Consider the following 22,338-nt stretch of genomic DNA (forward strand, 5'->3'; position numbering starts at 1 on the left):
TATATATATATATATATATATATATATACATATATACACTGCTATTCACATGACTTTCATGTTATATGTGCACCTTATGGTAATGGTAGAGTTTTCAATTCGACATGAACTTACATATTTACTGCATTATGATATAATATTAGGTACTTCATGTATAAGGTGATTAGTATAATAAATGCAACTGCATAACCAAAATTCTATTAACTATGAATCACTATTTCTTTTGTTTGTTAATTTTTTAACGTGAATATATGATTATTTGTTGAAATCAATTATACGAATTCACCTTTATATGTGTGGATATTAGAATAAAATTTATATATTAGTACGTTTTCTACTTATTTAGTATATTTGATCATAGATTTTCAATCTTTTATTTATTATAAAAAATTAAGCGTTTGATCATAGATTTTAAATATATTTTATTTTTTATAATAGTAAAAAAATAGAGTACGAATCGAAATCTTAACATTAAATTTGGAATTTTTATAATCAAACATTGATTACCAATTTTTAAAAATTATGACCAAACTACCCCTATATTCATATACATTTTACTAATATATTAAACCCAAAAAAAAAATAAAAAATAGAAGCATATTTAGCCCTATTTACTTACAAACGTAGGTTCTGTTTCTTCCTCATATCTCTCTACCGTCCGATCTCTCAAATGCTAAAGCTTTCAATCCATCAACAAAGCGCGCCAAATACAAAAAAAATTTAACTTCATTTTCTTCTCTACTGATCCAGAAAGAAAACGAAGGGAAAATTGAAGAAAATTCAGAAAAAAATTCTCCGGTCAACAAGTTAGTAAGCATCTAAGGTTAGGTTATATAGTTTTTTTTTAAATTTTTTTTTGTGAATTTTATGGTGGTTGTTTTGTGTTTTTAGGGTTTGGATAGTATGGCAGAAGTTCCGGCGAGTCCAGGAGGTGGTTGTGGTAGCCATGAGAGTGGTGGTGAACGGAGTCCTCAATCGAATGTGAGGGAACAGGACAGGTACCTTCCGATAGCGAACATCGGTCGTATCATGAAAAAGGGATTGCCTACTAATGCTAAGATAGCTAAGGAGGCTAAAGATACTGTCCAGGAATGTGTTTCTGAGTTCATCAGTTTCATCACTAGTGAGTAAGTGTTTCTTTCACTTTTACTTGTTCAAATACACATGAATATTTTACCACTATGCCTATATATTAATACAATTGATGTGTAATTTAGTGTTAAATCTTGTGATATGATTTGGAAATAAGTAATCGATGTTGAAGGTAAAAGATAAAAAAATGTTTTCCTCGCGAATATGCTAAAAGTGAAAATATATTTTAGTATAGCGGAGAAATAAAAATGAATTGAGGGAGTATAATGCTAGGATTTGAACTTTATGGATTCTAATTTAGTCCAGTGATATAAGCGTTCCTAATTGGGTTCTAAATTTAATTTTGTAGTTATTAGTGAATCTTAATACAATCTGGGTTGGAACCCATCGGCTTGTAGCTCCACCATGTGATATTAGGAAAATTGACATGCTCCCATTCCCTTTAGATTGATAATGGGATAAATACAGGTTAAAAGTTCATATTGTGAAAGCACATCCAAGTGTTCAGGAGTGTGTCTCTGAGTTCATGAGTTTGATCACCAGCGAGCAACTGTTATGTTGTTGTATTTGAACTTTATGAATTCGAAATTTTAGTATAGTGACATCAAATGCTACTAACTGGGTCCTAAACTTAATTTTTATACGTATGTATGTGCGTTTCTTAATATAAATACCGCATTTGAACTAAAGCAATTGGGTTTGGAACCCATTTGTTGGCTTGTAATCCTCCCCTATACTAATAGGAAAATCAATATACTTCCATACCCTTAGATTGATAATGGAATAAACACAGGTGGTGAGTTTTGTTAGTCAGAACACATCCAAGTGTTTCAATGAAGAGAAAAGAACAAATCAGTTAAGAGCGACATCATACAGTAGTCAATACAAGTTAAGAGATTTAAGAGCTTCATATACCTAAGATTTATTTGAAATTTGATGTGTTATTAGTTCATTGTACTTACAAATGTTTAAATTTGAAGTGGTATTCTTGAATCTCGGAGTTCATTGTGCTCGGAGTCTCTTTTTAGGTTTAAAATATGGTGGAATCCAGATTTTTTTTGCAACTGTGTTCTCTACACATATTTTCTATGCGTATGGATGCAACTTAGATGATTTGCTATACTTGTTGAAACTACCATGTTTGATGTTCTTATGGATACGACTTAAATGATTTGCGATATATGTTGAAAAATTGTAGTGCATCTACATTTATGAGCTTCAAATTTTTTTGAACAAGAACAAAACAATGTTCGTAATTATTTTGAGCATATCGGAAACATTTGTAGGAAGAGTGTAAGTACTGTTGGTAAGGGCCTAAGAGGTGAGAAAGAGAGTCTGTGCGAGGGATGGAAGGAAACTTTTTTTTGGAGGCATTTGGGGGAGGGAAGTAGAGAAGAAAAAGAGGACAAAATGATTGGGCCCACTATGGGTGACAGAGGAATTTGGAGAAGTGTACATTCACATGTAATTCCACACCACATGAAGAATAGCACAAGTTGAGATTAAATGGTCTAGGTTGATACCAGTTGTCAAAGAATGGCAAATATGATACGAAAGGGTGACAAGGGTCTTTTTATTGCCAACTTTCAAAGGGGGTCAAAGTTTAACAATATCAAATAGTTGAGGAGAAATTTTGGAGCTTTTCCGTAGTTATTAATGATGTATAACATAGTAAAAAGGTGCCCCATATAACAAAAATGTTAGTCTATTTGTGTACACTGTATGTTTACTATATTCTTTCTTTAGATCAGAGAAATTCTATATGATAGTTTACTCTTTCTATGGGTACAGCTATTACTGTTTTAATGGTCAAGGTTTGAATTCCAAACCGTCTATATTCTCTTAGTCTTCAAGTGAGGACTTGTGTATTACTGTACATGTTAATAGATGATTGCAAATCGAAAAATTGTTTTATAAATAATGGTTCTGCGATAGTAGCTTTCTTTTAACTTAGATGTTGACATTTACTGATAACGTTGAAGTTGTAGTTTGTGGTCTTGCATGTGATTTTAAATGTGTTTCTGTCTTTTACAGGGCAAGTGACAAGTGTCAAAAAGAGAAGAGAAAGACGATTAATGGAGATGATTTGATATGGTCACTGACCACCTTAGGATTTGAGGACTACATTGAGCCACTAAAGGCCTATTTGATTAGGTACAGAGAGGTAATTGCAGTTTCTCCTCAGTTACTGATGATAAGTAAGCTTTGATAAATGAAGAAATCTTGATATTCTTGTGCGTGTGTTTATAATCGAGAACTAAAGAGAGAGAATAGTTCTTTTCTGCTCATCTGGAAGATTTTCTGTGTATCAGTGGTCTATATGAACTTCCTCTGTAGTTTTGAAGAACTTCTATTTTACCCCGTGTTATTATCTGATTATCAACTGATCAATGTCTCTTTTTCTGGTGATGAATCATTCTATTTGCTGGTCTGTGGGCTAATCATGGTATTGCAGATGGAGGTATGCATTGCTTCCCCGCATCAATGATATAGAGTTGCTTATTGTCTTTACCTCTGATATGTCACTAGCTATGCCTTGGGGATTGTTTCTAATGTCAGGGAGACACCAAGGGATCTTCTAGAGCTGGAGATACGTCTGCCAGAAACGATATAGTTGGAAGTCAGCTCAGTCCCGGTACACAGGTAAGAGGGTACCAAACTCTATTCACCATGTTCTGGTAATCTCAACCCTTATAGAAATTTAAGTAAATAGGTGTTACTATTTTGACTCCTATTTTTCGTGGACAATGGCAGTTTGTCTATGATGGGTCTTTTTCACAAGGCTTTGACTATGGGAACTCCCAAATGTGAATTTCCTAGTAAGTGCTTCTTCATTCTCTTCATACTAACCTTGCTTCTCTCTTTTGTTTTCTTTTAGCCTTTATTTATAACATCTTTTCATTGAGGAAAACCATTGGTTATCATCCTTTTATTAATTTTGATTTTCCATTGGAGTTGATTAGTTCCTGTATGTACCCTATGATGGCCCCCTTTCCTCCCCCACTATTAATTTATATATGAGGTGCACACGGAAATATTTAAATAAGAGACATTTACCTTTTTACATTCTTTAGGGCGAGATGAACAAATATCGAGCTAAACTTTCTTTAACTTGATCTCTTGTTTTTTTAACAAGTAAACAAGCAACAAAGGCAAGAAACTAGATCTGTCTAGGTACAGTGAAGCTACTAGAGTGTAATTGTTCCTTATAAATCTGGTAAGGAGTTGAGCAAGAGTAAAATGTCTGTAGTATACATCTTTAATATACATTAGAGGGCTAATATTTGCAACTGTTCTATTTTAAGAGACGTACTGTAACAAATACTAGGTTTAATTGATTGCAGAGAAGACTATAGTTTGGACAATGGGTAGATTAAAATTGGTGTTCATCGAGCTTCCTACCTCTCAAAAAGAGAGGGGTTGGGGAGATGGCTGCCTACCTCTCAATAGAGTGTATTAAGGTAAGATAAGTTGAAGCATATTTTTTGGGGAACTACAAATAAAAACTGTGATTTGATTTGTGTTAAGATTTGCATACGCTCTACTTTTTCCAGACCCCACTTATGGGATTACACCGGGAATGCTTCTTGTGGTTGTTGTTATACAAATACAAACTGTAAATTAGTATTAACATGAATGAAGAAGATTCTGTTGTGCGGAACAGAACTTTGATACTCTTGCTTCTCTGTTACTGTCTTGATAGTTGAATTCAAGTGCTGATTATGTTTGGTCGATTTGCAGTATTACAACGGTGCTGATGCGAGTATCTTCTGCCTAAAGTTCTTGTTTATCTATGTACTAAGCCATTCAATGGTTGCTGATAATATATGTTTGAAAGCTCTAGGAACCGAAAGTATCCTGCAAATCTTGAATTTAGCCATACTGCAAAACACTTTATTTTCTGAACTTCTCTTCCAGTACTTTGATGCTCTGTACATGTAACATGTAATTTGTTTTTTTTTGTTGTAAACTGAGAGCAATCTTCTTTTTCTGCAAAATTTGCTTGGTTCTAAGGGTGAGTGACCTTAACTTTTTGTATGAAGTTACTTTTAAGACATTTCTTTTGGAAGTTTACAGAAATATTCCTGGTGTTTTATGATTAGAAATAGTTACTGTGCAGCTGCATATTTCTAAAGGGCATCCCGGTGCACAAAGCATCCCCTTTTAGTAGGGTTTAGGAAAAGGGCCACACATGAAGAATTGTGAGGTAGACAGTCTACTCTAATGCTGCTTATACGGCTCAAATCTGTAAGGTATATATAGATCATATGGAAACAACTTCACTGTGCAGCTATATATTCCATATGTGGAATTTTCTGCTGAGATTAATCATATTCTAATACAATGAAAAAGACAGCCCCCTGCACATATAAACTGTTCAGAACTCAGCAGTGATCATTGCATAATTGTGGATACTGTGTAATGCTCATCAGAGCTGAGACTGCAACAAAGAAAGAGAAAGAAATGGTGGTATGGTTATAAAACAATTTCCAAATAAAAATGGGTTAGATTTTTGTATGGTCACTCACTTAATAGTTACTTATTATCTAAAAATGTCGTCCTTTTTCTTGATACTATTTTTTTTTTTAATAAAGGAAGTGATCTTTTGAGATAATACATTATTAGTTGAGTGACTGTCTTAGAAATAACAAAAATAAAAACAGTAGACAAGCAATATACCAAGAAACGTCTTTTATAGTTCTCCAGGTGCTCCTTTGGGTCACGTTTAGTTACTGTATAACCTTCAATTTGGTTCATCTCCTGCAGTAAATACATTCTACTACATCAACTAATGTTCTGCAAAAGTCACAATGTTTAAAAGACCAGAGCTTATACACATGCTGAAAACTTGAGATATTAGGATGGTAATAGTAATTAACTACAAACAATGGAGAAAGGGCAATCAGATGCACGAAGCATACAATCTTCACGGAAGGTCTGGAGAAGGGAAGTACCCCCAAGGGGTATAATGTTGATTCCGAACATGTGATCAGAGATGGAGCTAGATTTGAACTTTATGGATCCTGAATTTTAAAATGACGGAGTTCATCAAGTGCAAATAACTGGGTTCTAAATTGGTATAATACATAAGCATTCACTCAAACTTTTAGTTGGCAAGTAAGCACTCCAACTTTGAGCGTGCACATCTAGACACCTCAACTCGTCTCCACCTATGTCAGTTACACTCCTAACATACAAAATGATCATCTAGACACCTCCAAATTTATGTGTCATGTCAGCACCAGATGTCCATGAGACAGTAAGACGAGTTGGAGCATTTAGTAGCCAATTGAGACCAATTTTAAGGGTCTGATATTGTCTTATGCCTAAAGTTATAGGTTTGTTGGTAGATTTTCCTATTGTATGCAAAGCACGAGGATGGGCACTATAGAACTCAAGCAGAAAATCATTATAAACTTGACAGTAGCAAATTCCAATAATAGCTTCGACGAACATAATGTTCTAATATTCAAGTGAAAATATTTTGGTATATAACTATAGTTAAAATTTACTTCTGATGGTCAAAGCATTCCATTGGAAGAGTATCAAAGAAAAGGTAATATGTGCAATACCTTGATCCATGCTGCAAGTTTTGTCCTGCCTGTTGTAATGTCATAGTTTTTTACCTCGAGCAAGAAGGGCTGGAATCTTTCAATGAATGGCGCGTAAGCTATATCCACCTGTCCATCACATATACAAGGTAGTGAATACTGGAACACGACATAAAATTGCTTCATTTGCTACATCCCCAGAAAATAATTCTCATGGTAAACGTTAACAGCAGATCTCACCTTTTCACTTATTAATGTTTATGTTGCTCGGACTCTTCAAAAATGTCAATGGTCGTATATCAGACTCTTCAAAAGTAGTGTAACTTTGGAGAATCCGACACGGGTAAGACATTGAAAGTGAAGAGTCCGCGCAACTTAGACTATTGCATCTATAGATGAGGTCTTTTACGAGCGTATATTGAATGACGAAAAAATAAGATGTAGATACTCACCAGACTTAATGAACCAAGGAAGAAAGATCCATCAACAAACTTGGAAAGAGCAGTCTCAATGGAATCAAATGTTGCAACTACACCAACTCGTCTATTATGATTCTACCGCAAAGCAAATATGTAAATTATATAGGAGTTGAAACTTACTGGCATCATTTATTTTGTCTTCCTTTAAAGACGAAATTACAGCTTTGTAAAAGGAGTCAAAGTAGGAGAATAATTCTTCTGCGAATTCTCTCTTGGAAGGATCCTACATTAGCGAGCACACAAGTTGAGAGACGGGAAAAGTAGGAAAATCTCAAAAGAAATCCTATCAAGAACTTACATCAGGGAAAAGTGATGGCCCTTCAAAGTTACTGTCAATATATCTAATGAGATCCATACTCTCTCCCTTAACTTCATTGTTGTGTTCCAGTGATGGTACCTGTGAAAGAAAAGAATTAAGTTCTCGGAGTAGCACAACAAAGTGACAGCATAGTGTAATGCAATGAACTAGTATATGTACATTTTGCCACCTAAACCTGTCAATTAGCAGACCTAAATCGACTCATTTACCTTTAATCAATCAAATCGTTCATAGATAAGCTAAACTTTCTTTCTGGGGCCTTTCAGTTTAACCAACTTGAAATTAATTAAACTCGAAGAGTCTAAACACACATAAATACACAATCATTTTAGTAACAAGAAGCGGGCTAAAGCCACAACGGGTCCTTGCCATCTGAATCAGTAGAGATATGGACAGAAGGGACATTTTTACTAGTAGGGGGTTCTGTGGTTCCTATGCTGCTGCGAATTTTTAAAGTTCACGATATGTAAGCAAAATGATTGACGAACCCTTAGATCGCAGATAAAAATATATTAGAAGGGAACCTCAAATACACACACATGAGAGGGACAGAGAGACATCATTGGTTTCAACTTATCATTTAGGAATTGATAAAGCTGGTTTATAGATTTACTGTGCTAAAACAACAAGCAGAACAGCTTAACTCTATTACGGATAAACCTTCTGCCTGGACTGCAGAACTTCAAAGAAAGCAGAGACTATAGACCATTTGAATAACGGCATAACACATAAAACATATACTCAAACTTGGCCTTAGCTGATAATTAAGCACTTCAACTTTGAGAGACCACATGTAGCCACCTCAACTTGGTCTCAACTGGCAGCTATACACTCTAACTCGTCCCCACTGTGTCATGGACACTGTCCACGCTGTCGTGGAAAATAAATTTTGGTGTCTAGATGACCATTTTGTAAGTTGGAGTGTTCAACTGACACAATGGAAACGAGTTGAGGTGCCTAGATGTGCATAATCAAAGTTGGAGCATTTACTTTCCAGTTGAGGCCAAGTTTGACAGTGTATTTATGTATATTGCCTTTGAATAACTGTCACCATTTATTTGAAACAATAATGTCACTTTCACCTTATTTGCTGGATAAACCTTCTCCTTATACCAATCTGGCCTGTTCTTTAGATCAATAGGAACCAACTTAATCTCTTCCTGCAGCGCCTGATTCACATACAAGAATATAAATCAACTAACTTTATAGGTACTGGAAAAATTCGAGTGCACCCTAAATTTAACCAAATTCTAGATCAATAGTTGCTCCATACAAACCTTACAATTTCTAGCAATCCACGTACGTTGGGCATATGGGCATGAGTAAGAGATATAAAGCCTTCAACCAAGAAAATGAATAAATTGACTATCACAAGGGAGATAAACTAATTTATCAGGCTGATTTCACATATGTTCACTGAATTTTACCAACTAGAAAAGTAAAGTTACAAAACTGTCATCACAAAACTGTATCCGCCATAACAAAAAAGTCACCTTGATGGGTATGTTTTACTTCATAGTGGATAATGTTTAGCAACTTTAATGTTATAGCAGAGAAGGTTCAATTATTAGCTAGTTTAATGCGACAAAACAATAGACATTATCGTTGTAGTGTATAAAGGTCAGGAACCATATTTGGACTAACCATATAATATCCGACATAGAATTTTATCCATTATAACAGTAAAGTCATAGATTTTTATGCACTATATCAGCAAAAGTCACTTCAATGGATAAATTTTAGTACTTTATAGAGGATAATGTTTAGTGACTTCATTATTGTAGGTGTTAGTTACTTTTAACATGACAAAAGAATAGTTAAGTGACTTAGTTGTATATAATTCAAGTATTTAACCATATCATATCATACAAAGAAGAAGAATAGAAATGCAACAATCACATTTGAGACAAACAAAAAAGTAAAAGAGCAACTAACTTTGGAGTTCCATCAAAGATTGCTGGTGGCTCTGAAGAGGAATCAAGGGCAGGAGGAAGCATCTCTCTAGAACTTCTGAACAAACAAGGAATTGTTAGAACTAACCAAAACTGTTGAACCCAATAGAAGTTGCGCCTTTTAGAATCGAGTGATTTCACAGATGATCACTTAACTAATAGATATTATCCCAAAAGGTCTCTTTTGTTCTTGATTTCAATTTTCCTTCAACTACGAAGGTGATTTTCCGAGATGATAGCTCTTAGTTGAGTGACCATCCGAGATCGATGTTTGAAGACAAGTAAGAAAGCAGAGTAGAAGAAATTACAACAACATACTAAATGTATCCTATAAGTGGGACTGGAGAGCATAATATGTACGCAACCTTACTCCTACCTTGTGAAGCTAGAGAACAGAGAAGATAACATAAACAAACAACAAATAATATGATAACTCAAAATAAAGGAAACAACAAATATTTTTTTAGATTACATTTGAAACAATATTTTCTAGTTCACTTACCAACCTTCATAAAAAAGATAAGGACTCAATAGTTTTTTTGTAAAAAAAAAATCAAAAAATTAACTCAATGTAATCCTTTTTCGAGTTTCACATAATAACTATCAATTGTTTCATTTTTGCAAGCGATAGATGATAAAAGTAAACAATTTATTATTTGAAATGTGTTTTAATACATAGATGGTGTTTTCGACGATATGTCAAAAATAAGTAAAAAAAATAACTTATTTTCCGGATAAATATTTTACATGAATTACATTTTGCATCTTACCAACCAAACACACCTTAAAACTATAAGAACACGAGAATTCCAGAAAATAGCTAAAAAAAATAGAGAAAGAGAGTACCCAGAAGCAATTATTGAAACAGCTGGTAGAGCACAAATTTTGGGGCAACCAATGTGATTCCATTTTAATGGGTATCTAGCATTAGAGAAAGTGAAAGAGAGTGAACTGAAATTGGTTCTCAAAGGAAGAAGAATTGGAGAATTGACATTAATATGAATCTGATGCCCAATGCTCGAAGCTGCCATTTTTCTCCTTTAGGTTTTGGTGATTTGGTTCGTTAATGCGTTGTACTCCTTATCTCTCCCCTCTCTCTGGCAGAACTGTGTTTTTCTTCTTTCTACTCTTTTCCCTCTTAGCTTTGTTTGGACGGTTGTTATCCGATGTATAGAATTGTAATATAATTTGGTATAAATACGTTTGTTTTGATTGTTACTTAAAATTATATTGTATCGTTTTTATAAGGATAAACAGATTTCATTATATGTAATGATTGAATTGGTGTGATCGTGTCTTTACTTAAATTCTATTGTATGGTTTTTTTTATAAGGATAAAAAACTCATTTTATGTAATGATTGATTTGGTGTGGTTACGTATTTGCTTATTATTAATAGTTTTATTTTAATAGTTACTCTACTTTTTTCGTAGTAATTACAATTTTTTTATAGATTTATCATTCCGATTATGAATATGTGATATTATGTAATAACGAAAAACAATATAATCCAGTATTTTTGAAAACGTATTTGGGGCGAGTCTCAGGACGAGTCTCGGGAAGGGGCGTATCAAAAACACTTCGAGGTGTAAATTAAAGACGTAGATCCATTAGGCATAGGCATTAGCCCCAAGCATAAAAAAGTAAATCTTAGACGTAAAAACGTTCGCCCTTAATTATTTTATTTTTTTCTTCAAATCATATTCATGATATTTCTCAAAAAGTAATTATAGATTATTTTTTTTGTTCATTACCGATTATTAATACTTATCTCAAATAAAAATCATAAATCATTGAAAGATTTACTTTTGCTTATTTTATTAATAATTAAACTAAAAATTGAATATACATGTGATTATGCCCCTTAAAACTATGAGACTTACGTCTTGTGTCTCAGGACATACGCCTCACCATATACTATGTAAAAGATTTCACCTCACGCTCTGTCTTTACTATACAGATACAATCTATTCAAATATTATATTTATTAAAATAATATAATATAATATAATTGAAGCAAAGTCTAGGACCTGAGCAGAGAAAATAACAAAAATATCACTTGTGATTTTGATTACATTCAGAAATAATTTTTGAATATTCTTGACTCTTTAAATTTATTTTAAGCCAGCATTTTTAATTGATAAACTTGTAGATACAGATATACATACTTGAAAAAGGATTGACGAGGTGTAGAAGGAATAATATTGAATATGGTGAATTTTAGTAGTAAATAATTTAATTATTATTAATATTTGTATGAGTTATATTTGATAGGAGTATTATTTTATATTTAATATTTGATTTGACGTAAAGAAAATAATCTGTATTACATCAATTTTGAACAAAATTCTTTATTTATATAAGTATCTTTCACAAATATAGTAAAATGATGTTAAAAGAGTTTTGAAGAGCAATAGTGATTTTATTATGCTAATGCATGAATATTTTTTTTTACTAATATCCACATAATTCCATATCTTATATACACCTTAATGCCAAATACATCATATAATATTTGCATTGATTATACTTAATGCGACTCTACTATGAAATTCAAACAAAATTAATAAAATATTTTAATATAGAAGAAAAATTGATATGATTATTATATTATTTTTTTAAAAAAAAATTAATAAAGCATCTGAAAATAATGATAATATATATTTAAAATAACTGATCGAATCATAATTAATATCTTTAAATATAAGATAAAATAATTTTACATTTTATGAAATTATTATCTTTTATATATCATATCAAATCATCTCAAGAATTTTGTTAATAATAATAATAAAAATATATCTAACATAATTTTATAAATTAAAGACGATAAAATATATGTAAATATTACACCTATTTTGCCTTTTTTAACTTCTTTAATGGTTTGTTTGGTATGACATAAATATTTTCAAAAACATAAAGTTTATGAAATACCCCTAAATTCTATCTTAGCACAAAAGATAAGGCAATCCAATTCTCAAGCTATCATCAATGGAGGCTGCTCTCTTCAGCTTACCTTCCTCTTCCTCTCACTCTTACCCATTTTCCGTGAAATCCCACTTCAACAATCCCTTCATAATCCCCCATTCCAGTTCTCACCTCAAACTCAAACCCAGAACTCTAACTATTCGTTCAGCCATTAGCAGAACCAAGAAAGAAGAAACAGTCGAAACAGTGAAGCAACAGCTTGAAGATTGTTATCTCTTAGCTGGAATCAGTTACAAGGGGTTAACAGTTAAGCAATTTCAAGATCTTAGGGCTCAACTCCCAGAAACAACAAAGCTTCTTGTTGCTAAGAACACATTGGTACTTAAAGCAATTGAAGGGACAAAATGGGAAGCATTGAAACCATGTATGAAGGGAATGAATGCTTGGTTATTTGTTCATAGTGAAGAAATCCCAGCTGCTTTGAAACCTTATAGGACTTTTCTAAGGGAGAAGAAATTGGAAGATAATGATTTTACTGGTGGGGTTTTTGAAGGGAAGTTTTATGGGCCTGATGAGTTTAAGGTGCTTGAGAATTTGCCTACAAGAGCTGAGATTTATTCACAGCTTCTTGGGTCTTTGAAAGGACCTGCTTCAGCTGTTGTTGGGACTATTCAAGCTCCAGCAAGGAATTTGGTTATGGTTCTTAAGGCTTATGTAAAGAAATTGGAGGAGGAAGAAGGTGGAAGTCAATAATTTTTGTTGTAATTCTTGGATATGGTAAGCTAATACTATTGTCTATTTGGATCAATATTTGAAATTTTTCTGAGAGATGGAATTTTGTAAATTTTATGTTTTTGGTAGAATGAATTTATCCTTGGCCAATTGTTCTAAATTTGTGTCCTCGTATTTGGCGGATAATTATCTGGATTACTTCATAACTGTTTGAGAGGATTTATGTTATGTGAAATGTACTATTCTGCTCTTTCCATTATCACTGAACCAAGAAAATAGTCTGTATTCCTGCTTCAGCTCACTATATTTGTCAAATATTAAAAGGGCAGCTCGGTGCACTAAGATCTTGCTATTTGCTGAGTTTGGGCTTTGGTAGTAGTCTGGAGGAAGTGTGTAGCTTTATTCTTGCAGTTTCTTGCTATTGTTATATGTTGATCGCACTATATTGTTGACGTTATTGTTTCTTGCATGTATCCTCTGCAGTGCTTTCCTATTACTAGTTCTCATGTTTTCCTTATTGTCGTTTTCCCTTTTTGTTAGTACTTTCATTTACTTCACTTGAACTGAGGGTCTTTTGGAAACAACCTTTGTACCTCCACTAGGTAGAGGTAGGGTTTGCGTACACTCTACCTTCCCCAGACTCCACTTTTTGGGATTTCTCTGGGTGTGTTGTTGTTGTTGGGAAATGCCGGACCACGTTGCATCTATTGTTAGCTACTTTAGTTTGCATTTCTGCAAAAGGTTGTTTCTGTGCTTAAACCATGACCTCTTGGTGAATTGGGCAGCAACTTTTGCGATTGTACCAAACTCTCCTCTTCCTATGTAGTAAAATAGGGTAGAATATATAAAAAGAAAAGAAACAGCAGCATCAATCCTACCTCTTATAGGACGCATCTTCCACTTTGTAAGTGAAAGGGCTGAATACTCTGGCTTTGTCACTCAGTCCTTTATCTCCTCTTTTCCCCTTCCAGCATTCCAAGACTTACTTTAGTTTTGCATGGCTATAATCTGGTGGATGACTTCTCTTTAGAAATAAATTTAGTGCCTTTTGTTTAGGGAAAGGATGGACTAGTTGTTATGGTCGGTGAATAAAATTATTTTAGAACTTTAATGTTGTTTACTGGAATTAGTTAAAGGCCTCTGAAGAGATATTATTAGGAGGACAAGGGAGCAATGTCATTGATCTGGCACTTAAGCCATCTAATTTTAAATGGGTGAACAAGATTGCATTTTGTTCTATTTCAAAGCATGCCTATACTTCTGCTTTGAAAAAGCTACGACCTTTAGAGGCTCCAGGGGATTCTCTAGATGGTTAAGCAAACGTTATAAGCCGAATGGTTTTCAGTAAGTGAAGAAACTTTCAGTTTTATTCTATGTCAGAACATACCTGATCATTGTTGAGAATAAGTTTCTGTTGATGACTTTGGAGATTTGGATTCTTCTAAATGGTTGCACAGATAGGCGTCGGGTTTATGGTTGCAGACAACAATTTGAAATAAGTATGCCTTTTTGTAGGCTTAGACATAACAAAGTACTAGGTGTGCATGGATATTCTACCACTCTTGATGATCCCAAATATTTACTTCCCCACTACATAATGGGGCTTTTTGCTCTATGAGATGCACAGTCCTACTGATGCAAGATTATTCCGTCAAAATGTGAAGACAAGGGATTTATCACAAGTTATTAGTATTACTTATTGCTTTTGAACATTCTGATGCTAATATGAGAAATCAGCATGAGCAAAGGCCTAGTCTGAAAAGCTGGTGAAGAGATCTTTTACCCTTTGCGATATGCTGCTTGTTGTTTTAACCAATAGCCGGAAAACCAAGAAAATGTTGATGACCATCCGTTCATCCAGCCTTTACTATACGAACTCTCCTTTCACTGCTCTTCTGCAACAAAAGAAATTTCATGTCTCAGGGTATGTCTTTGATGTTGAGATTCTCCTCCATAGCAACCATCAGTTATCCACCTGAAAATGACCGCACTTCCTTTCCCAGATATTCTCTTTTTTTAAGAATAGTTCCGCCTTCTGTTTCTACCTTGCGAGGTTACTCTGTTGGTTCTTGTTTGACTTGCCATTCATGCACTAAACTCTGTTTCAACTCTCGATTGAAATTTCATCTCAACATTTATTTGTGCTGTGAATATAATTTTGACGACTTCTCTAGAGTTCAGATGCCTAAGTTTTAGTAAGCTTTCAGCATGTTGCACAAATTCTGTTGTGTCTCATTGATAGAGTCCCAACATTGGTTCGGGGAATGGAGTGGTAGTCTGCTTATATGGACTTGAGTAATCCTCCCCACGTGAGCTAACTTCTGGGGGTTGAGTTATACCTAGATGTCATATCTTTACAACATTGATTTGTGCGGAAGGAGTAAATTTCCTTCTGCCTATCTAACTTATCTTAGATGAACGGCGAACTCTTTTCACAAAGCTTCACTTATGAAGCTCTGTAGGTATTTCAGTTTCATTAATGTGTATCGTGACTTGCTTTACTTGAGTCGAGAGATGATAGCCTATCAGAAACAACATTTCTACCTTCGGTAGGGTTAAGGTTTGCACACACACCACCTTTCTCAGACCCTACTCGTGGGATTACACTGGATATGTTTTATTGTTGTCGTAATGTGTATCATAAAATATTGATCAGTATTGAACTGGAGGCTGTAATGGAGAATTCTGTTACTGCCTTTTTAACGTTTTTTTCTCATTATGAAGACATTGTACTCTGTTCCTACCTGATTTGTGCTATCATTGCTTACTACGACTAAGGGCTCGTTTGGACATGATTTATTATTTGACGTTGAAATTTTGTTTCGATATGTAATTCGTGAAAACTATCTAAGTTTCTCAACTCTCGTACAATTTTACCAAATAAGCAAAATCATAATTCATAAACAAGGTATTGGTGCATTCTCAGGCTTGCAGTTGAATGTTCTTATAAATTTTTGAATACATACAATTATACAAAGATTTACTAGTCAACAACAGAAGTAATTAATTATTTTTAATATTTATATTCTTCGTATAGTACAAATGATCTATTTACGTTGAATATAATTTGTTTTTCTTTGCAAAATTGAACTCTCAAAAAAAAAATATGACAACTGATATAGGAATGGGACTGCATTGTTGTGGTATTCATTCCAAATTATTATTAGTTCATAATCAACAAAATTAAATTACTTTACATTATAGAACCAACAAAATGGATAAAAAAACAATAAACCTTAATCTAGAAATGATAAATATCTGATACCACATAATTTTTTTTATCGTAATTAGGACACTGATTTTATAATACGCGTGAAACTTAGATATTAAAAGATTATAACAAATAAAAAGTAGGGTAAAGGCTCAATATGTCATCGAATTTTTAGAAAATGCTCATTTATGTCATCAGTTAAAAGTTTGACTTATTTATGTCATTACCGTTAAAGAAAAGACTCATTCATATCATTATTTTTTAACGATAGTTTTGCAAAACCATTTTTGACATGTGATCAATTATAATTCGGCCACATCATCAATTTTTTTTAATAAAAAAATCGTAATTCTAGAAAAAAAAATTGAACTAATTTTTTTTGAATTTTTTAATTAAATAAATTGATGACGTGACCGAATTATAATTGGCTTCTTCATCAATTTTTTTAAATAAAAATATCATAATTCTGAATAAAATATATTTTTTTTGGAATATTTTTATTAAAAAAATTAATGACGTGGCCAATTATAATTCGGTCACGTATCAAAAATGGTTTTGCAAAATCACTGTAAAATAATGGCATAAGCCTTTTCTTTTACGGTAATGACATAAATGAACCAAACTTTTAACTGATGGCATACATGAATCTTTTCTGAAAGTTCAACGACATATTTGAGACTTTTCCCAAAAAAGTAAAAGCAAAATGTTCAATTTTTACAAATAAGTTTTATCAAACAATTTGTAATATATATAAAAAAAAAAAACTATGATTTCTATTCGAAAAAGGTATTAATCACCAACGATGAAGAAAAAAAAGCATTATAATAACTATTTGAAAGATATCGTTACACTAATAATAAAAATATGATTTAAAGCAAAAGCGTCCAAAGCATATGTTATTACGGCAAGTGCTTGTATTTTTACAAACTTGGCGCTTAAAATCAAGCTTTAAATTCTAGGACTTGCGCTCTATGAATCTACCCCACACGAGACTCGATGGAAAAAACATTTTTAAAAACAAAAACACCTGTAATAATTCAGAAAATAAACAAGCAAATACATTATTATTTAATTATTCTTTTTACCAATTATATACAACAAAACCAAATAATCTCGCAGATACAAACAGGGCAAAAACGAAACTTGTCTTCTCCGAGAAGAGAAGAGAAAAAAAGCCATTCGAATACAGCAGAGAAGCAAAGAGCGAGCATTTCTGCTTCTATCAAACTGTACGAAGCCTCTCAAAGCAACAGCAGCAGAAGAAGAAGAATTTGAAGAAATGGACGATTACACTAGAGAAATGATGGACCTCAAAACCCTCGTTACACGAACCCTAGAGAAGAAAGGCGTTCTCGCTAAGATCCGAGTAATTAACCCCTTTTCTCATCTACATTTTCATTTCTTTAATGTATTTGCTTATAAATTTTTTTTTTGGGACGTAGAATGATCTTAGGATCCGATCTGGTTGTTACATATCAATGCTTTGTAATATTTCTAGTTTTTAAGTGTTTGTTAATTGCGGTGTCTGAGCCAGCTTATGAGCTGCTTGAATCGTTTCAAGTATCAAGTAACTCAGCCAAATTATAAGATATAATAATCCAGGATAAAATGCAGGATTATTTTATAGTATGTTTAGTTGGAGGTATTAGGTAATGCTTGGATTTTTTATTCCACTGTTTATACCTTAGTGATAATATAAGTTTATCTCAAATGCATGGTGGAATAACTTATAACGGCATAATTAATCTCGAGATAACTTGTTTCCAACCAAACGATTCATAAGTGTCTTAGTTTGATTGGGCACGAAGTTTACGAAGCAAGAGAGAATTTTGAATTATGTGGTTTTAACTTAGAAAGATGTATGTAGTACTTTTAAATTTTGTGTTCTTAAACGTGCTATGGAAGATGTTGGAATTGGAAAACTTACGTAGTACAGAAGGAGACTCTTTTCGAGACAAACCAAAAAGGAAGAAAGGCACATAAATTGAGACGGAGGGACAGAGGGAGTACTATTTTGCCGCCTTTGGAATTTGAACTTGAGACCTCATGGTTCTCAATGTGCAACTCTATATTATTTCAACGATAGTATGGATTGTAGAATCCATGAAAAGGATGTATTTGGAACTGTATTTTTATTTTATAAATAGCAACAACCAAGCACTAACACAATGCTCGTGATTAAATGATCAGGGATACCCCTATGCAAAAACAAAAAGAAAGGAACCCGTGTGTACACAAAGCCTATTCCTGTAGTGAACTGATCTAGTCTAGCATGTTGTTTTCATCCTTTAGCTACATAACTGTAGTAAAAACTAAAAACTGATGATCTCTAATTGTTGTGTCACGTTTGCTTCCTTTGAATTGGGTCATTCTTTTCTTGTTGTAGAATTGTATTCAGTATAAGATATTTTACAAATTTTACATATTTTATCGTGTGATGATTTGTAGGCTGAACTTAGAGCAAGCGTTTTTGAGGCAATTGAAGATGAGGATAGGGTAATTGAGAAGGATGAAACCTTGCCCCCTGCGCTATTGGGTAGCTGCAATGATCAGGCAAAACAACTCCATAATTCACCTTCAGGTCATTTTCTATTTTTGTCCTTTTTGTTGGTCTTTTGCTTAAATCATTGCTAATTTTTGTGTTAAAGACGGAAGGAGACATACTTATCTTCTCTAGAACATTTTATCGACTTTGGTAATATATATCAGAAAGCTGAGTTGTTTTCATATAGTGCAGCAGACCGTCTATTAAAAGTTACAATCCGTTGTCTGGATTGACATTTGGTCGAACAACCTCTGGCAGCTCTTCGGACCTAGAAATTCTATCTTTTTTTAGGATCTCATTCTGTGAATCTCACTCCTGATATACCTAAGTCTAACTTGCAGATGGCTACACCTTTTACTTTCCCAACAAATATGTTACTTTCCTGTTTCAGATTCATTTAGTTTGTATTTTGTGATGAAATTGATATCCAAAACAAATTACATTCTCCAATATCAAATTTAATGTTTCCAAGACACTAAAAAGTCTTGGAGAAAAATACTAGAGAGTCTACATTTTTGCTTCCATGTCTGACCGGTAAAAAATCTTTGATTTATCTCGGGTAAACATACTGAAATGCAAATGTCTAGGAGCATGATAATAATACGTTTAGTACTTGACCATATATCTTTTCTCCTTAACTACTCAGCCCTAAATTAACTACTAAAGCCCTACATAGTCTAATATTTCAACTTTTAGCATTTTATGTCAGAGAACTAGTGAAATGTGTTCATTCCATCTTTTGGTGTTTCTTTCCCTTTTTTTGATTGCTTTTAAACACTATCTAAATCATGCTTAATATATATTCCCAAAACCTCCTTTTCCTTCACATTCTTAAGCCAAACTTATTACTATTCTTGGTTTACTCACTATTTGGCCCTCATTATATTGTCAATGCTCCAAATACCTAGCTGGGCGTGCGAGGGTGTGTGGAGTATTTCACATTGGTTGGGGGAATGGATTCTTATTATATGGTCTTGGCAACTCCATAAAGAATGTCTTATCTCAATATACAAAAAACATCATCATTTACAAAAAAATACTAAATTTTGAGGGCTATACCCCTTGAAGTAAAACTTCTCTTGTTACTTGAGAATTTTTTCAAAGGTACCTAGACATGTACCTCTTCTTGCAGTCCGTACATCTTGTGATCAATGCATCAACATAGTTGTGTTTTAGGTCTAAGAAGTGTTAAAATTTAATGCATCCTTGATCCTCGAATAGTGCATCACTTTGCTTATTCATTTTAACAGTTTGGTTATTCTGTGTACAGGAAGGTTACTAACTGCACTTGTATGTGAATATTTGGATTGGGCTCAATTAAACCACACATTTAAGGTGTATTTGCCAGAGTGTAACTTGGTAATCATGTACTGTGCTCTCCGGTGTGAATTTATAATACTTTTTCACAAAGTCTTGTCAATATTTAGTTCTAATTACAAAGAACCCATTGTGTGATTGTGCAGCCAAAGGAGTCGTGGAAATCTGAGCTAAAAGAATTTAGCAGCAAGAATGGGTATGATCTTAACAGGAATGGTGACAGTGCTCCGTTGCTTTTGGATGTTCTTGAAGGATTCTTGAAATACGAGGTTTGACACGTATAAACATTAGTTATTGATTGACATGTGTAAAGAAGTGTATCAAATATGTAAAAATTGATATAAAAACTTAGTTGGTAGTAACTAATTGTTGTTCTGCTTCTTGGATCTGCAATGTTCTGTCTGTGTTGTTGCTGTTATTCCAGATGGTTGGAGGTGTTAATTTGTGTAAATGTTTTTATCATAGTATTTGCAAATAACAGCTTCCGCCTTCCTGTACTATGTGGGTGGGTCAGTATGCAAACTGTGTCCAGTAGAAATAATAGCAAGTATTGTTTCTAATTGTATTTTATTTTTTTTCAGAACTTCTCTCAAGCAAAGGGTGCTGGATCTCTGTCCAGCACTGAAGCTAGGAATGTTAGGAAGCCTTCTTCATCTTCAGTTGCCGGGGGCTTACCACCGTTAGGAAGGTTAACACATTAAATATTATCCCTTATTTTACTTTTTCATTTGGATTTAAAATTGACTTGGAACCATTTTACCGCACAGGCCAGGTCCTGCTGCCCAGTCATCTGGTAAGTAATCTAGCTGACCCTCCTCCCCCCGTGCCCTGGCAGTTGATTCCCGTCGAATGAATTTCTGAAATTGTTGAGTTTCTAGACAGAAGGGCAGGTTCATCTGTATCCGGATATAGGAAAGATGAATACAACTGGAGATATGAAAATGAAGAGCTTTCGCAAGATGTAATGCTTGCCTCATCTGCCTTAGAAAACCTTCAATTGGACAGAAAAGCTCGGAACCTTGCCACTTCATGGCGGTCAGTGTTTGAACTCTCAAAGGACTTAAAGTACACATTTGGTTATAATGTTATTATCTATTGGCTTGCAATGAGTCCTCAGTTTTTGTGGATTATAGTGCCAAAAAAATCACGTCTTTTAAGTGCTCCTCTCCAAAAGACATTACTATGCTTGTAAAGTCCTCCCCTTTTATTTGATAGAGTAGATGTTTGTTACATCTACATGTCAAGGTAAGGGTAAAGAATCCGTACACTCTTACCATCTCATATAGAAATTTGTTACATGAGTATCATGGGAAGTTCAAGTATATCATCGTGATAAGTGATTGCCAAGAACTGATGATAAGCTGCAGAAGTTCTTGAAAAACATGCATAGAGTAGTTTTTCCTTTTCTCGATGTCTCCGTTGTTTGTCATCCTTTAAATTACTGTCCAGCAAATTGAGTGGTTTCTCAACTTGTGTTGAAATTTGCAGGCATAGAGGTGATGGCATTTCTGAGAATGATGGCAGGATGGAATAAGATTGAGATTATATCATCTCGAAATCACTAATTATATGGGAATTGATGATATCCTTCAACGTAGAAATGCAATGTTCTAATGTACGCTATGTATGATTTAATACACAATATTGCTTGTAGTAATTCGTGTGTGCTTCTCATTTTCCTGTAGTAATTCGTGTGTGCTTCTCATTTTCCTTTCTTCTTTTTATTCTCTTCCCTTATCTCGATGTCCCTTGTGTGGCTAATCAAGCGTGTTTCTAATGCAATTTTCGTCATGTTAATGGTTCTTGTGCTGGCATATGGGCATTTAAAATTAAGAGTTAAATGCTCAAAAATATAGCTAAATTATCATCTTTTTGCTACTTTTGTATCTCAACTATTCATTGTTCTTTCTTTGTATCCATCGAAACCCCCAATCACTTTGTTTTTTTAACCTATCTCAATCCATAGCTAGCGCATGTAGATTATCTCAACATTGAGGTGTGTTTTAGTATAAAGAGAAGATAATCATCTCGAAAAATTAAAGAAGAAAGAGGGGTAAGCTTCACAAATTACCAAAAAAAAATAGTTTGAAGCGGTCCATATCCAACGATCACATTAGCTCCCTAACTATGACACGAGGGCTATGTAGTTCTCTTTTGACTCTTTTCTTTCCTACAAGGTGTAGGCTACAACTGAAAACTATCAAGACGCCAA

General features: G+C 33.7%; 4 protein-coding genes across 10 annotated transcripts; 3 read left to right on the plus strand and 1 right to left on the minus strand.

The window, feature by feature from the left end:
- The first annotated feature begins 589 nt into the window (after positions 1–589).
- LOC101257257 (nuclear transcription factor Y subunit B-10) lies at positions 590–5,105 on the plus strand. Of its 4 annotated transcripts, XR_011220525.1 has the most exons (8): positions 593–806; positions 892–1,127; positions 3,127–3,256; positions 3,548–3,553; positions 3,652–3,735; positions 3,847–3,911; positions 4,437–4,553; positions 4,834–5,105. XR_011220525.1 is itself a non-coding variant. In XM_010320992.4 (7 exons), the coding sequence occupies exons 2-6, from the start codon at positions 904–906 to the stop codon at positions 3,901–3,903; spliced, it is 501 nt and encodes a 166-aa protein (XP_010319294.1). In that variant the 5' UTR covers positions 590–823; positions 892–903; the 3' UTR covers positions 3,904–3,911; positions 4,834–5,105. The 4 variants fall into 4 exon arrangements, 3 of the variants coding, with proteins under 3 accessions (XP_010319294.1, XP_010319295.1, XP_004236819.1); XM_010320992.4 differs by lacking the exon at positions 4,437–4,553 and having other exon boundaries at positions 590–823; XM_010320993.4 differs by lacking the exon at positions 4,437–4,553.
- Positions 5,106–5,323: 218 nt separating this feature from the next.
- LOC101256964 (protein IN2-1 homolog B) lies at positions 5,324–10,564 on the minus strand. Of its 3 annotated transcripts, none has more exons than XM_004236770.5 (10): positions 10,241–10,564; positions 9,378–9,452; positions 8,720–8,780; positions 8,525–8,611; positions 7,422–7,520; positions 7,244–7,346; positions 7,097–7,173; positions 6,666–6,773; positions 5,773–5,853; positions 5,324–5,533 (listed from the first exon to the last, which is right to left on the minus strand). In XM_004236770.5, the coding sequence occupies exons 1-10, from the start codon at positions 10,423–10,425 to the stop codon at positions 5,522–5,524; spliced, it is 888 nt and encodes a 295-aa protein (XP_004236818.2). In that variant the 5' UTR covers positions 10,426–10,564; the 3' UTR covers positions 5,324–5,521. The 3 variants fall into 3 exon arrangements, with proteins under 3 accessions (XP_004236818.2, XP_010319296.2, XP_069153070.1); XM_010320994.4 differs by having other exon boundaries at positions 9,378–9,449; positions 10,241–10,551; XM_069296969.1 differs by lacking the exon at positions 10,241–10,564 and adding an exon at positions 9,551–9,571.
- A 1,716-nt stretch (positions 10,565–12,280) lies between these two features.
- Positions 12,281–13,213, plus strand: LOC101256669 (large ribosomal subunit protein uL10c). The gene has a single exon (XM_004236769.5). The coding sequence runs from the start codon at positions 12,385–12,387 to the stop codon at positions 13,072–13,074; it is 690 nt and encodes a 229-aa protein (XP_004236817.1). The 5' UTR covers positions 12,281–12,384; the 3' UTR covers positions 13,075–13,213.
- Positions 13,214–17,304: 4,091 nt separating this feature from the next.
- On the plus strand, positions 17,305–21,923 carry LOC101256372 (protein TONNEAU 1a). 2 transcript variants are annotated; one of them, XM_004236768.5, is made up of 8 exons: positions 17,305–17,630; positions 18,713–18,845; positions 20,080–20,168; positions 20,273–20,395; positions 20,708–20,814; positions 20,894–20,919; positions 21,005–21,161; positions 21,615–21,923. In XM_004236768.5, exons 1-8 carry the CDS (start codon positions 17,544–17,546, stop codon positions 21,658–21,660), a joined length of 768 nt encoding a protein of 255 aa, XP_004236816.2. In that variant the 5' UTR covers positions 17,305–17,543; the 3' UTR covers positions 21,661–21,923. The 2 variants fall into 2 exon arrangements, 1 of the variants encoding a protein (XP_004236816.2); XR_740888.4 differs by having other exon boundaries at positions 17,325–17,630; positions 21,009–21,161.
- Positions 21,924–22,338: the final 415 nt, after the last annotated feature.

Source organism: Solanum lycopersicum, chromosome 4, assembly GCF_036512215.1.
Source record: "Solanum lycopersicum chromosome 4, SLM_r2.1".
Taxonomy (NCBI): Eukaryota; Viridiplantae; Streptophyta; class Magnoliopsida; order Solanales; family Solanaceae; genus Solanum; species Solanum lycopersicum.

Bases quoted from the DNA above. Each gene is read 5' to 3' on its own strand.
- LOC101257257 (XM_010320992.4), top strand. From the start codon at position 904: ATGGCAGAAGTTCCGGCGAGTCCAGGAGGTGGTTGTGGTAGCCATGAG. The intron at 1,128-3,126 runs GTAAGTGTTTCT...TGTCTTTTACAG, and splicing joins ATCAGTTTCATCACTAGTGA to GGCAAGTGACAAGTGTCAAA. The intron at 3,736-3,846 runs GTAAGAGGGTAC...GGACAATGGCAG, and splicing joins AGCTCAGTCCCGGTACACAG to TTTGTCTATGATGGGTCTTT.
- LOC101256964 (XM_004236770.5), bottom strand. From the start codon at position 10,425: ATGGCAGCTTCGAGCATTGGGCATCAGATTCATATTAATGTCAATTCT. The intron at 7,521-8,524 runs GTGAAAGTGACA...TTTCTTTCACAG, and splicing joins AGGTTTATCCAGCAAATAAG to GTACCATCACTGGAACACAA. The intron at 7,174-7,243 runs GTAAGTTTCAAC...GAGTTGGTGTAG, and splicing joins AGACAAAATAAATGATGCCA to TTGCAACATTTGATTCCATT.
- LOC101256669 (XM_004236769.5), top strand. From the start codon at position 12,385: ATGGAGGCTGCTCTCTTCAGCTTACCTTCCTCTTCCTCTCACTCTTAC.
- LOC101256372 (XM_004236768.5), top strand. From the start codon at position 17,544: ATGGACGATTACACTAGAGAAATGATGGACCTCAAAACCCTCGTTACA. The intron at 18,846-20,079 runs GTCATTTTCTAT...TTCTGTGTACAG, and splicing joins ACTCCATAATTCACCTTCAG to GAAGGTTACTAACTGCACTT. The intron at 20,815-20,893 runs GTTAACACATTA...TTTACCGCACAG, and splicing joins GGCTTACCACCGTTAGGAAG to GCCAGGTCCTGCTGCCCAGT.